Source organism: Dermochelys coriacea, chromosome 10, assembly GCF_009764565.3.
Source record: "Dermochelys coriacea isolate rDerCor1 chromosome 10, rDerCor1.pri.v4, whole genome shotgun sequence".
In the NCBI taxonomy this organism is placed as follows: Eukaryota; Metazoa; Chordata; order Testudines; family Dermochelyidae; genus Dermochelys; species Dermochelys coriacea.
Window position 1 is genome coordinate 47,726,119 of NC_050077.1, and position 15,092 is coordinate 47,741,210.

General features: G+C 48.6%; 1 protein-coding gene across 15 annotated transcripts in view; it reads left to right on the forward strand.

Annotated features, from left to right (window-relative positions):
- The window catches only part of PPCDC (phosphopantothenoylcysteine decarboxylase), a 56,619-nt gene that overhangs the window by 32,920 nt on the left and 8,607 nt on the right, over positions 1-15,092 (forward strand). For 6 of the 15 annotated variants that reach the window (XM_043493392.1, XM_043493394.1, XM_043493395.1 and 3 more), the window contains 3 exons: positions 1,375-1,470; positions 4,962-5,024; positions 12,064-12,192. In XM_043493392.1, coding sequence (XP_043349327.1) covers positions 1,375-1,470; positions 4,962-5,024; positions 12,064-12,192 — 288 coding nt within the window. Of the gene's footprint in view, positions 1-1,374; positions 1,471-4,961; positions 5,025-9,602; positions 9,689-12,063; positions 12,193-12,235; positions 14,913-15,092 lie in introns of those variants that run through there. The other 9 variants (XM_038418128.2, XM_043493398.1, XM_038418123.2 and 6 more) reach the window with 5 other exon arrangements.

Genomic DNA, 15,092 nt, shown 5'->3' on the forward strand with positions numbered 1-15,092 from the left:
ATGGATATGCCTACACAGAGGGTTTTTTTTTTTGTTTTTTGTTTTTTTCAAATTCTCCCACCACTGGTGGAAATAATGGCAGGAAGTGCTAGCATGTACTGGCCATCGTCAGTGAAGAACAAAGTTTTTTGTCCTCTTCAATGTTCCACTCTATTCCATCTGCTGTTGGTGAGCCTTCCTTGTTAGCCACTTTCTGTTGGAGATAAGCACTTTACATGACAGGTTTCAGAGTAGCAGCCGTGTTAGTCTGTATTCGCAAAAAGAAAAGGAGTACTTGTGGCACCTTAGAGACTAACAAATTTACAGCTCACGAAAGCTTAGCTCTAATAAATTTGTTAGTCTCTAAGGTGCCACAAGTACTCCTTTTCTTTTCACTTTACATGAGTTAGTGTGTCTGGTGATTTACACAGAGGCTTACAGTGAAAACACTCAAATATTCTCCCAAATATTATCTTATGATATGGGATACAGATATGTGAGTTTAATGCATGCAGCAACTTACAAGCATTCCATAAAATCTAAACACTAAATGCATTCTTATTCTAATACCTATTTTAACAATACTGACACACAGTTGAGCCTGACTGATTTCAGCCATGTATTTGTAAGTATTCAGTTGAGGCATGGGGACCTTGGCATAAGCTGGCACCTGGTATGCCAGCATCACACACTCCATAATAAGTAGTAAGTGTACATCCTCATTGGTGCTAGGACAACAGCCAGAGAATTTGAGAAAGGCCTCCTTGCAGTTAAAACCATTGAGTTACACCCATAATCTCCCATGGTAGACAGACTGTTTACATGCAGTTTGATTGCAAATGCAGCAGGTGTAGTTAGACATAGACAGATGAACAAAAATCCTACCAGGCAGAAATAGCCCTGGGAAACAAAAAGTTTTATTATGGTGTTTTCTTGTCCATGGCCATGAGGTACCATGGTTAAGAGGGCCTTCCATAGCCAGGCACTTTCATGACCTTTTACACATCTCATGATCAAACAAGGATCTTGTAGGGAGCTTTGTTTTTCCTGGCAGCCCTCTTTTCTAAACCACGCCTCTCTTCTATCTGTTTCGGTCATCTTCACTGGCCCAACCGCTGGTTGGTTATTTGCATATGCGAGGAACCAAATGACTAAGGCCCAGCCTGCTCATGTGAAGAACAGAAATGAGTATCTGGCTTGCATTGCACCTGTTGGTGCCTGACCTTTCAGCAGTGACTGGAAGTGGTTATGCAAATATGAATTGTAGGGTGAAATCTTGGTGTGAAGGCCTGATATAAAACTCTTTGCCACCCAAGTCCTCCTTCCCTTGCCTGCCTCAGGGCTTTTATGTTATAAACTGATTGTTTGAGTCTCCTCCTCCTTTTCTCTCATTAGCTGAAAGTGCGTGTGGTAACAACCGAGAGGGCAAAACATTTCTACAACCCCCAGGAGATTCCCGTAACCCTCTACAGTGACACTGATGAATGGCAGGTCAGTATCCCTCTCCTACCCCATCTGATCCATTCTCCATGGTTTCAGGGGACACTTAAGTCCCATGCCAGCTTCAGTTTTTATGTAGGATTTGTTTGTTCATTCAGTTGACCTAATCTTCCAGAAATGGCCAATAGCTGATACTTCAGAGCAAGGCAAAACCCTCTCCCTCCATAATGCACTTGGTCAGTTGTGCAGATGCTGGATTTGAGGTAGTCAAAGAATTCCTTCCTGGTCCCCTACAAGTGATCAGTTTTTCAGCATGAGGCTGATGGACTGATTTCATTCACTTTTACAGAGCTTTTGAATCCAAGTACAAAGTATTAAAAACATGCAAATAATATGATGTTGTCCTCTCTGGATGGTATTGATGTTGCCCTCAACATTTTATTATTTTGTTATTACAGTAGTGTTTAGTGGTCCCAACCAATATCATGACCTCACTGTGGTAGGCACTGTACAAACACATAATAGACCGGCTCTGTCCTAGAGCTTACAGTGTAAATAAACAGGAAAGGCTAAGTGTGGAAGAAAGGAAAGATTGTTAATGGGTAGTGCCACAATCTGGCCCAGTCCCCCTCTCTGGACAGACACCAGTATGTTGTGAGAAGGCCCAAGCACTGGATCCCATGTGCTTCTAAGACTGCTGGGTCTAGGTAAGCACTGGTCACTTCCTGTATCTGGGTCTCTTGGACACATTCCCTCTACACTATAGATCCAGTTGTGCTAGTGCAATTTTCTGGCATGGTTAGGGAACATCTATATGTTGTCACATTTTTTGTTTGTGATGACCTAGGACTGTAGCACAATTCCCAAATCACATGGTCTCAACAACACTAGAAACCAAGTATTAAAACAAAGGTTGCCCTCACTATGCCTTGAGAATCACATGACACACAGATGGACAAGGGAGGGAGTATAGGGTAAGAGGTGGTCTCTGACCACTCAGGACTTAAGAGCTATTCCCATCTCCCTGAATAGCAGCCGGAAGCGAGTAGGAAGCCACTGAAGAGCTGTGGGTGCCATGGGCAGTGAGTTCTATGGGCCAGTGGTGCCTGGGCACCAGGAATATTCCTGGCCTGGCTCCAGCAATGTTTGAGGCCAAGTCTCTCCCTTGGCCTGTCCCAGGGCACTCCCCCCCGCACGTCTCCCAGGTGATATAAAATGGCCCGGGGCCCCCATCTACCACTGACAGCGCAGCGGAACTGAGCAGCTTCCTGCCTGCTCGCTCTACATGGCTGCTGGCCCCTCCCTGCAGCCCGTTGGCAGGGGGTGGTCTGTGTCTATGCGCGCTGCTCCCACCCCAATGAATCCTGCGGCCAATAGGAAGGTGTGGGGGCAGTTCCTGGGGATAGCAGCACATGGGACCTCCAGCCCACCCTGCCTAGGAGCCCCAGGTAAGCTCTGCACTCCCCCACCCCATCCAGGAGCCTGCACCCCTCACCCCCTGCACGTCACCCCCAGAGCCTACACCCCCATCTCCTCCTGCACCCCTCATCCCCTGCCCTAGCCTGGAGCCTGCCCCCAAACTCCTTCCCAGAGCCTGCACCCCTCACTCCCTCCTGCTCTCTCATCCCCTGCATCCAGCACCCAAACTCCATCCCAGAGCCTGCAACCCAGACCCCCTCCCCCACCCAAACTCCCTCCCAGAGCCCAACTTCTCACCCCTTCTGCACCCAAAATCCCTCCCAGATCCTGCACCCCTCCTGCACCCCAATCCCCTGCCGCAGCCCAGGGCCTGCACCCCAGACCTCCTCCCCCCACCCAAACTCCCTCCCAGAGCCTTAGGCAGGTGGGGGAGGGTGGAGCTTGGGGGGGGAGGGCGTTCTGGGCACCACCAAAATTTCTACAAACCTGCCACCCCTGGTAGGTGCAGATGTTATGCAATCATTATGCCTCGCCCAACTTAGAGGGCAGCAGCTTGATTATCCCTAGCATTATCTTAGCCTGCAAATCTACAGACATTATTAATAGTAATACAATTATCCAGCCCTGTTTAAAATCTACCTTCAGCATATGACTCAATAAGCTCCGGCACCACTGAATTTCCCAGGCTTATTATTTATCATATGGAGTGTAATAGAAGTTCTAGATTCCCAGCATCAGATCTGATGCCTGGGCACCAGGAGAAAAAGTTCATCTGTGCCCAGTTTCATTGCAGAGTCCTAACTCATTCAGAACTTTAGTGTTTTGCTGTTTTGGATGGTTCCCTCCCATTCATTTTCCTCCTGTAATTTAATACTAGTTAGGATTCCTGATTGAAGACTATGGCTCTGAACTGCCTTTCTTCTTAATCCTGGATCATAACATAAAATCCAACCAATCAAAACAGATGGCTTGTGTGGTGAAAAATAGTTCCAGATTATATTTCTGGCAGCCAGAGGCAGCAGTTAGTGCTGCATGAATGAATTGCTCTGTACCATTCTTTATCATCTTATGATTAGGGCTGTGAGATGGAGACCTGAGTTCTATTCCTGGCTCTGCCCCTGACTCATTCTTGTGACCTTGGTTGACTCACTTTACCTTTCTGTGCCTGTAGTGGATTAGCAGCAGGGGCTCCTCCCCATCTGGGTCCATGGGAGGCCACTCTACCTTACCACGTGTCTGTTCGTTGCCTACTATGGGGCATTAGCGGGGTGACCAACAGTCTACCGCTCGAGTCTATAACTCAGGCTTGTGGTAAGGGCCCAGTAACGAAACACAGGTAGGAAGGCCAGGCCCTTAGGGCAAGACAATGAAAGTCTATAGCTCGGACCTGCATTCAGGGTCAATTTAGCAAGGGGTTCGGGCATCCTAGCTCTGGCGGATGCCGAACAAGCACTGGCCTTTTAGCCTAGAGAGGGGAGACTGCCACCCCAGGGGTTGGGGTGGCAGAGGGGATGTAGGCCTACCCACTCCACTGCGTCCTGCCCAGGGCCCTAACAGCAGTAGAGGGGTCTGCCACTGGGTCAGCAGCGATCCTGACCACAACACGCTGACTGGGTCTACGGCAACAACGCAGCCAGACTAGGTTGTCTGTCCCTGGGCCACTTCCTAACTTCCCCTCGGGGTGTACCTGGGTCTCATCTGCATTTGGGGAGAAGAGGCTGTCCAGTCCCAGCTGCGCGCCAGCCGTAGGAATTGTGATACCCATGGACAGATTCACAATGCTTGACAGAAGGGGCCATGATCGGGACACAGTGCAGTGCAGGGTCAAAGTGAATGAGCTGCGGAACACCTACCACAAGGTGCAGGAGACAAACCGCTGCTCCGGTGCTGCACCAATGAGCTGCCGTTTCTATAAAGAACTGGACACAATGTTTGATGGCAACCCCACCTCCACTGTGAAGACTACTGTGGAGACTTCAGTGGCTTGTGTGCTAGTCGAGAGCGGACCGAGCCAGGAGGAAGAAATCTTGGATGAGGATGTGGGGTGGGCCAGGGGGACCCAGAGGCGGAGGACAACTCGGAGGTCAGAGATGCATATAGCCAGGAGCACTTCTCTACCCCAGCGGAGGCTAGCCAGTCACAGCTGTCGGAGCTTGGTGAAGTGCAAACTGGAGAGGAGGCTCCTGGTAAATGGCTTTGATTTTTGGGAATCGCTGAAGCGAGTTGTTGCAGGCAGGAGGGTTGCAGAAAGCAGGCTTGTGTCTGTATGATGCACGTACCACCACATGCCTAGTCTGAATGTCAGAACAGGGTGTTGATTGACTCCTACACTTCACGGGAATCTGTCTCGGAGAGCTCCACAAAACTCTCATGGAGATACTGGGCAATCCTCTGCTACAGGTTCTTTGGCAGAGCTGCTTTGTTTCTTGCCCCTGTGATACAGCATGGCCAGAAGGCAGCAGGAGAGTGATATAGGAGCTATATGCAAGTCCCAGGATGAGGAGAAGCCTTATTCCCTGTAGAGAGAAGAAAGGTTTCTATAGATTAATTAAAAGCACCTGAAGCCAATTAGAGCACCTGAAGCTAGTCACCTGGTAAAACCCCCTGCTTCAATCGGCCAGGGGAAGGAATTGGAGCAGAGTGGTTTGGAGTTGGAGCAGAGAGCAGTTTGAAGGAGTTGGAACAGAGTGCAGTTTGGACGAGTTGAAGTAGAGGAGAGTTTGGAGAAGTGCCATGGCTGGCTAGAAGACCAAGACCCTAGGTAAAGAGACACCCGGCTTGTGCAGAGAGAGAGAGGGCAGGAAGCCCCACAAGCTGAAGAGCAGGAGAGGGAAGTAGCCCAGGGGAAGGAAGCACTAGTTCAAGTGGTTTACCACTATCCCTAGGGCCCCTGGGCTGGGACCCGGAGTAGAGGTTGGGCCCGGGTCCCTCCCTCTCCACTACCCTTCTCAGGGTTACTAGTGAGACAGTAGATACCCTAGTTCAGGGGCAGGAAACTGCGCCCTGAACACCTCCCCCCCCCCCGCCCAAGAAGAGGAAGCGCGGGACCGATCATAATCGTACTGGGAATTTGCCACACCCCATTAAGGGTAACTTTTCTGCGCCACTCTGCCGTCACTGGGGGGGACCATTGCTGCACACAGGTGAGCTGCATAAGGGCCAGGGCAGAAGCTGCAGTCTTGGAGAAGACCCTCCCTTGATTCCCTGCTCACCCTCAGCAGCGAGATATCTTCCATAATGAACACAGCCTGTGGAAAATGTGGGGACAGTATTGATTATAAGGCCACCCCCTACAGTAGCTCTCCCCAAAAGCCAGTTGCCCAGTATACAGTTTGGTCTTGGAACACTGATTTCCCCTGCCCCTGCGGTTACTCACCATTTTGGGGGGTCTTGTGGCTCATGTGTGTTTGCCTGGGGTTAGCCAGTTAGTGACAGGTATGTGAATAGTGGCTGTGTTTTAAATCACTGAATCAGTGTTTTGTGTGTTGCAAAAAATACTGCTTCTGTAAAATGTTGCAGTTTGGCTTTACAGATAGGACCTTGGGAGCCCAGCCTCCCTCTTTGTTATCGCTGGCTGAACGGCTGCGCAGAATTAGAAGGCGGCCACAAAGAATTAAAGAGGACTTTCTGCGTGATGTCACGATGCCCTCTGCAGCCGAAAAACAAGAATTGAAGGAGTGGTGGGACAGTGAGAAGAGGGACCAAAAGGAGAACATGGCATGCCAGAATAAAGCCACGGAGTGGCTGTTAAAGTTATGGAGTGCCAAGCGCACGTGCTCCAGGCGCTACTAGCACTACAAACCAAGCAACTCCATGCCCTCCCTCCCCTGCAGTCACTGTCACAAAACTCTTTCCCATGCGCCCCCCAGACACCACCAACACACTCTTATCAACCTCCTGGCTCCAGTCTGTATTCGCTGCATTCCACTCCTGCCCTGACAGAGTCCAGCCCTGCGGCTTCCCAGTACCCACTGCACTCAACACCATCCCTCTGCAGTTTAGCCCTGCTGAAGTACAGTACCCACTGCACTGTACTCCAAAGGGCAAAGTTGCATATGATACCTGGACATACACAAATCTTTAACCATCCCGGGACCCCACCTCCTCCTGGAACCCTCCCTTCCCCCATCCCCCACAGTGCTGATGTGTTTTTTGTTTGTCTCTGTCCTCCAGTTGTTCTTTTTTAATGAAAGATTTGTTTTGGTTTGAAAGCAATCTTTATTCCATTAATTGTGAAAGCAAACAGAGCCCTGCAAAGCAACAGGCAATTTTCTTAAACCTTCATAGTGCACTGTCTGCACCAGTCACAATCATCTCCTGTCATTACGAGCACTGCACTCCTGAGCATAGCAACAAATATTAGTGGATATCAGCTTCAAATTGCTGCCTCAAGGCATCCCTGATCCTTATGGCCCCATGTTGTGGCCCTCTAATAGCCCTGGTCTCTGGCTGTTCAAATTCAGCCTCCAGGCGCTTCGCCTCAGCGGTCCATCCCTGAGTGAAGCTTTCATCCTTCCCTTCACAAATATGGAGCATACAGCCTGCGGCTATAAGAGTAGGAATATTGTCATCATGCCATGTAGGCAGCGCCAGAGGGCCGTTAGACAGCCAAAAGCACGCTCAACAATCATTCTGCCTTTGCTCAGCCTGTTGTTGAACCGCTCCTTGTTGCTGTCAAGGTGCCCCGTGTATGGCTTCATAAGCCATGGCATTAAGGGGTAGGCAGGGTCTCCCAGGGTCAAGTGAGCATTTCGACTTCCCCTATGGTGATCTTCTGGTTCGGGAAGAAAGTCCCTGCTTGTAGCTTTCTGAACAGGCCAGTGTTCCGAAAGATGCATGTGTCATGCACCTTTCCGGACCAGCCTGCGTTAATCTCTGTGAAATGCCCACCATGATCCACAAGTGCCTGGAGAAGCATTGAGAAATACCCCTTCTGATTAATGTACTCAGTGGCTAGGTGATTTGGTGCCAGAATTGGAATATGCATGCCATCTATCACCCCTCCACAGTTAGGGAAACCCATTTGTGGAAAGCCATCCACAATGTCACGCACGTTGCCCAGAGTCACCGTCTTTCAGAGCAGGATGCGATTAACGGCCCTGCACATTTCCATCAACACGAGTCCAACGGTCGACTTTCCCACTCCGAACTAGTTAGCGACCAATCGGTAGCAGAGTGGAGTAGCCAGCTTCTACAGTGCAATTGCCACACGCTTCTCCAGCAGCAGGGCAGCTCTCATTCTTGTGTCCTTGTACCACAGGGCTGGGGGGAGCTCATCACAGAGTCCCATGAATGTAGCTTTCCTCATCAAAAAGTTCTGCAGCCACTGCTCGTCATCCCAGATGTGCATGACAATGTGATCCCACCATTCAGTGCTTGTTTCCTGAGCCCAGAAGCGGCATTCCACTGTGGTCAGCACCTCCATGAATGCCTCAAGCAATCTTGTGTCGTAGCTACTACACGTGGCGAGATCAATGTCAAACTCCTCTTGCCTTTGTAGTTTAAGGAATAACTCCACTGCCACTCATGAGGTGTTAGTGAGAGCGAGCAGTATACTGTTCAACAATGTGTGATCCATTCCTGCAGACAGAAGAGGCAGAGCATGCAGTACACAAATGGTTGAAAGATGGCGCCAAATGCAGACAGAAGCACAGGGATTGATGCGATGCAAAGCAATGCATCCTGGGGCATTGGAACAGGACCCAGGATGCTCTGCGACTCCATCTATCTTACCACAACTCTTAGTGGCAGAAGAGGAAGAGATGCTCTGTGGGACAGCTGCCCAGAGTGCACCGCTCTGAATACTGCTGCAAGTGCCCCAAGTGTGAACACGCTATTGCACAGGCAGCTGATAATGTGAACACACAACAGCGGTTTCCCTTCAGCACTCTCTGAGTGGCGCTGTAACTGCTGGTGATATAACTGCCAGTGTAGACATACCCCAAAATCTCTTTGGCTTATCTCTGCGAGCTAAAGTTCCCAGAGCACTTTTCAGTCAGAGTAAGGGATACTCTGGCTATTCAAACTTCCTAACTTACCCGTAGTCTGGCAACCAGCTTCTCCTGTTCCAGACAGTGTGTGAGTTGTTGCCAAGTGCAGAATGGCTGCTGTTTGTCCAGTGCTTTCTAAAGCGCTTTGAGGTACCCTAACTGCAAAGGGGTGGTTGAATAAATACCCACATTCTATTCTCTGAATCTCCTTCTCTCAGCTTTGCAGTTCTCCCACCTTGAGTGAATACAAGAAGACCTGCTCATCACCATGTAAGCAGTCCTCCGTTTTTGCACCCACACGCATATGTTGCTTTCCTTCATAAAAAGGCATGTTAGTGGGAAAGAACAGAAAGCTTTCCAGTCATTTCAGAGATCATTGTGGTTCATTGGCAGAGCTCTGTTGGGGCTCAGGTCTGGAATAGCAGGGGGGCTGCAGGTCAGAATTGAGGTGCATTGGCTGTGCCGTATGGGCTTGCAGTACTGAAATACCAGGGAATGCTGCAGATCAGGATTAAGATGCATTGGCAGAGCTGAGTAAGGGGTGTTGCAGGTCAGGATTGAGGTGCATTGACAGAGCTGCACAGCTCCTGCTTGCATTATACGTGGCTCCAGGGCCATTCCTGCCCATATGCAAAGTATGCAGCTCCGTAGGGCACCAGGCACGTAGGGCGCCGCCTCTTCCCCATGGCCCCTGCCTTTTCTCACCCTGCTCTGTCCCAGCCCCGCCCCCCACTCCACCCCTTCCCCAAAGCCTTCCGCCCCACCGCTGCTCCACCCCAGCCCCTGAGGACTGCAGCAGGGTCGGGCCTGCACTCACCAGCAGCGGGAAGTACAGCAACCTGGCCCCAGCCACGCCGCCGGTGAGTGCTGGGGGGCGGTTCCTTCCTGCCCCCCAAGCCAGCCCCCCCGCAGAGGCCTGGGGCCCCACATTCTCCTTGGGGAGGCTGTGTTGGGCCCCAGAATGGCTAGGAATGGCCCTGCGTGGCTCCAAAAGAGTTAAATACAAAAAGTTATTTTTAAAAAGAAAGCGAGACTCTTTAATGTACTTAAAAACTAAAAAAGAGTGAAGAGCACTACTTTGGGAAGGGTGGGGAGCACTAGTTATTCCGGATGCTGCCTCTTTGTTGTGGTTGTGTGTGACTCATAGAGTGAGCAGTTTGTGGCCCTGATGCACACCTCTCACTGGCCTGTGGTTGTGCCTGGCCTCTGGAGGTAAGACACATCATCTCATTTGCTGCTTCTCTTGACATTTTACCAGCTCAAATGCTCAATAGAGGTCAGAGTGTGACAGATATAGCAATTTCCTGCAATATCCAGGACAAACCTGATTGGATTAAGGTAAATCTTTTTGAATTAAGTTTAAGTATGTTTGCAGTCTATTGTATTTTAAATGTGAAGTTTGTTTTATTGTGGGATTGTATAGGTTTCAGAATAGCAGCCGTGTTAGTCTGTATTCACAAAAAGAAAAGGAGTACTTGTGGCACCTTAGAGACTAACAAATTTATTTGAGCATAAGCTTTCGATGAAGTGAGCTGTAGCTCACGAAAGCTTATGCTCAAATAAATTTGTTAGTCTCTATGGTGCCACAAGTACTCCTTTTCTTTTTGTGGGATTGTATGTAACTTCTTTTGGGGGAGACATGGCCAGTGTAAACCTTGGGAAATGTTATGAGCTTCAGAGGAATATTTTAAGCAATGTGCCAGACAAACAAATATAAGTGGGGTTCTAGGAAATACCTGCAGATTGGTAAATGCAAATGACCACTTCTGGCTCTACAAAGACCCAGCCTTTTGAAGCTTCATCCTGAGGAAGAGACCACTGTCTGGCTACTTAGTATTCACGGTCTCTACAGATCAAAGACCCAAACTATGTAAAGGGGTGACTCTCAGATTCAGGCTGTGCTTGTTCTGAGCTAACAGCCGATATGAACTTATGACCACAGAAAACCACCATGGTGGAGTTTGAAGGACCAACAACATGTCAGAGCCCTTGTTGGAATTGAGGTGATCTCCGGTAAGCTGATTAGTATGCAGCATATGTGTAGTTTCTTTAACTTTTTTAATATAGTGCTTTCACCTTAAGTATAAATGTACTTGCTTAGGACAAGCTGTTTTGTAATTTATACCTATCGGCAATTACACTGTTTATTGCTTCTGAGGCAAAGGCAAAGCAGGCTAGCTTAGGCAGTCTGACTTGCTGGGGAACTCACAGGGTAGGCAGAGAGTTGTGCAGTCTGGAAAAACCCCAGTCAGGAGGCAGAGAGACATGTGTCTCCAACCAAGAGAGGTCGTGGCTGGGGATCTGGAAGCCTGAGAGTGGGTTTCTTTTGCTGGATCATAGAGGGGGAATACAGGGGCAGTTGCACTGAACTGTGACCTATACACCTTCCCCCAGATACTTCCTAGGAACCCCTTCTTAACTTTGTTTAAAATAGTCCTTTGAAGTTCACAACACTTCCCAAGGTTTACAAGTCTCCACCCTAGTGAAGATGCATACAATCCCACAATAATACATACATATTGCATTTTTAATATGACAGGCTCCAAAGATACTTAAACTTAATTCAGTAGGGTTTAACTTAATTCAGCAAGGTTTGCCCAGGATATTGCAGGAAATCGCCATGTCTGTCACACACAATTTCCAGGGCAGCATAAACCTTCTGGGTAAACTAGAATGATCAGAGTTACAAAGGTTGGAGCAAGGAAGGCCTAGCTGGCCCCAGCTGGTCTATTCTATGGGGTTTTGGCCGGGGTTGTTCAATGCAGCCTAGTCACCAGGGTAAAATTTTCAGGAAGCTTTTCTAGCTGTTCCTGAGAGTCACAGATGCTCTGAGGTGAATGTGATGGGGAAGCCTGTGCTGGCATGCAGGGTGATGTAGATGTCTGACATGTAGATAGACTGCTCCAGGGAGCACTCAATTTCCTTGATGTTTGTCTGTACGGTGCCTAGCACAATGAGACTCTGATCTTTGATTGGAGTTTCTAGGTGCTGCCACAATATAAATAGTAACTATAGGAAGCGTAAAGCAAGAGAAGGGAGAAATATGAAGAAGCAGCAGCAGCACTGCTGTCTCAGAGCCCCATTGTGATTGGGCTTTGCTCCATGTGGATGTTACTCTTTCCCCGTGGTTTGACATGGCATTTATGCATGTGGGGTTGGTACAGTGCCAAGCACTCTGTGTATGAGTGACTGTCTCAGAAGGGTTCAGTGATCCAGCCTCCTCTGTTTTCTGCAGCTGTGGAAAGGGCGTACGGACCCAATCCTCCACATCGACCTGAGGCGCTGGGCCGACCTGATGCTAGTGGCTCCTCTTGATGCAAATACACTGGCAAAAATAGCGAATGGCATCTGTGACAACTTACTGGTGAGTTAATGTCCACATCTGGACCATTAGCTGCCCTGAATACTGGCTGAGGACATCTCTCATGCTCTATTTCCTCATCCCTCTATTTCTTCCACTGTGCCTCTATTCTGTTTTCCTTTTCATGCAAGCTCTTTGGGGCAGGGACCATATTATTCTGTGTTTGTACAGTGCCTAGAGAAATGGGGCCTGGATCCATCACTAGGGCTTTTAGACATTAAAATACTACTATTAATAATAATAATTAATAATGCCTGCTCTTTTCAATACCTCCCTCTTTATACCTCTCTCTCTCTTCCTCTCCACATCCTTCTTCGTCTCCCTGACCCTTCTCTCATGGTGTTCACCCGCCATCCCTTTCCCTATATTTCCTCCTCCTCCTCCTTTGCCTGATGCATGATTCTTCTTCCTCTCCTGCGCCTTATATCCTCTTCGTCTCTCTCTCTCTCTCTCTCTCTCTCTCTCTCACACACACTTTCTCAGTCTCCAGTTCCCCTTCCTTTCTGTGTTTTAGATGCAGTCTGGAAAGACACCTGTGAGATCAGATAAGTTTGTTTACTTCCTGCTAATCCTCACTCCCTCACCTAAAAACATAACGTGGACATCCACCCACCCACACTCTCACATTTCAGCCACTTCCAGTTTCAGACACGGGGTCTTTTTTTGGGCAGTGCTGTTTTCTGATACCTCAAGTAGCTTGGGATGACTTGGGATGGGTAGAAGAAGGGAGTCAGCTCCTGGATTTGAGTAAGACAGACTACCCAAGAGATCCCCTGTACACCCAAGTGCTTTGGGACCAGAGAGAGGTGCTCATTAGATAGGGAAGGTCACAGAATTTTAGACACCTAAGGAATCTTTAAAGAGAATGCAAATCTGCACATGCAGTGCTGGTGTAACCAGTTCAGTGCCCCTCAAAAATGAGTGGAGGGTGAATGGAACTAGGGATATAGGCACACAAAATCTCAAAAGGAAATTTGTATGGACAGGTGCCATTCAGGTCAAGAAACTCTGAGTGGCTGAACCCCAGTGCTAAGGAAAACCACAGTGCCTGTAAATGAGTAAAATACAGCTGGAGTGACAGGCTTCATCTGTGTGAGCATGTAGAATGTCTCGCTTAGAAGAAGGAGCATGACAAGGCCCAGGAGACCGATCCCATTGGTCAGTGATACACAAGATTACAACTCTACAACTCCTAGCCTTTTTTGGGAGGGAAATAAAATAGCATAGATGTACAAAACAGGCCATTTATGGTTTCCTTTGGAAGCTTGGAGGGGGATCAGACCTAACAGAATTAGATTTTGCCTGTACTGGAGAAAGTTCACATCATACAGTACAAAACAACAGATAAAAAGTTTACTGAACACAAGATGACTACAGTCGAGATACTATTCCAAGGACAAATGCAAGTTGTTCTTTGAGTAGTGTCCCGATGAGTGCTCCACTATAAGCGTATCTGTGCCCCTGCGCCTCTAATGAGCGATTTTAGGTAGCGGTGTCTGTTCAGCCCATACATGCGTTCTCCCTCCCTCATGGTCTTCCTCGAGGCTGTCTAACACTGTGCGGGCGAACCCCGCTCAGTTCCTTCTCAACCGTCTTTGGCGTCAAACGGAGTGAGCAGTTGTCTCTTCCTTATCTGCATCATTAGTATTGACTCAAAGACTACCCAAATGGGTCTCTAGTTGCATTAATTACTGTTATCAAGGGCACACCCTGTTTCCTCCATCTGGAGTCTGTACGCGCTCTGCAAGGTGAATTTCTACCTTGGTCGCATTCCTTAATGATGTCCCTATATCGGAAATCTGCAGAGCAGTGACTTGGGCCTCTGCCCACACTTCTGCAGAATATTGTGCTATCACTGGAGATTCGGCTTCCGATGCCATCTTCGACTCCACAGTACTCTCTGTAGTAACAGACTCCACTCCGAAGCCTCGGCCCTCCATGGGGGTACTGCTGTAAAGTCACTTGCAGTGGAGCACCCCTAGGGGCACTACGAGAAAAAGAAGAGGAAGTTACTCACTTTGTGTGGTAACAATGGTTCTTTGAGATGTATCCCCAAATTGGTGCTCCACAACCCGCCCTCCTTCCCTCTAGCGTTCTCCATAAGGGGATTTGTGATAGAGGAGGACCTGAGGGGGGTTTGCCTGTGCAGTACTAGATAGCCTCTAGGCAGACCACAAGGGAGGGAGAGCACATGTGTGGGCTGAATGGACAGTGCTATCTAAAATCTCCAATTAGAGGAGCAAGGGTGCAGATACACCTACAGTGGAGAACGCCTAGGGGGAGACATGTCGAAGAACCATCGTTACTGCACAAGGTGAGCAACTTCCTCTTGTCCTTTTGTCTTTTGGATGCTGTAGCAAACCCTATCTGCCATGATAATATCTTGCTGGTTCAAGAAGCCAGAGAGAGAACTGACTGTGCCCTCTATTAATGACCTACAAACTCTGTCACTGTAGATTCTGATGTGATCCCTTGTAATATGTAGGAGCTGTTTGATGGCTGGGAAGTTGAGAGCATGTTTTGAAATAGGCCAGCCATGTTTCTTCTACTTGATGCTAGTTACATCCATGGAAGATGGGATACTTCTTTTGATTGCAAAAGTGACATATCCAGTTGACACGGCACTTAGGCAAAATGACTGTACACCTGGCTTCCCTCAAATATGGTCTAGAGAGTTCTACAGTATGGTTTGTGGCCACCCTCAGCTGTATTGTGGAGGTGCAGCCCAAAGAGATTGCTGGCTTGTGCCAACTGTAGTGTTCCAGCTGGATCTGAGTGAGCTGCTCACTTGACTCAAGAAAAGATGAAGCATGTTGTTCTGGGACCTGCACTCTTTGTAGCCCTGCCCCCTTTTCCCTATTAGAAATGAGGCTGCTGCAATCTGGTGTCATTTAGTGCCTATT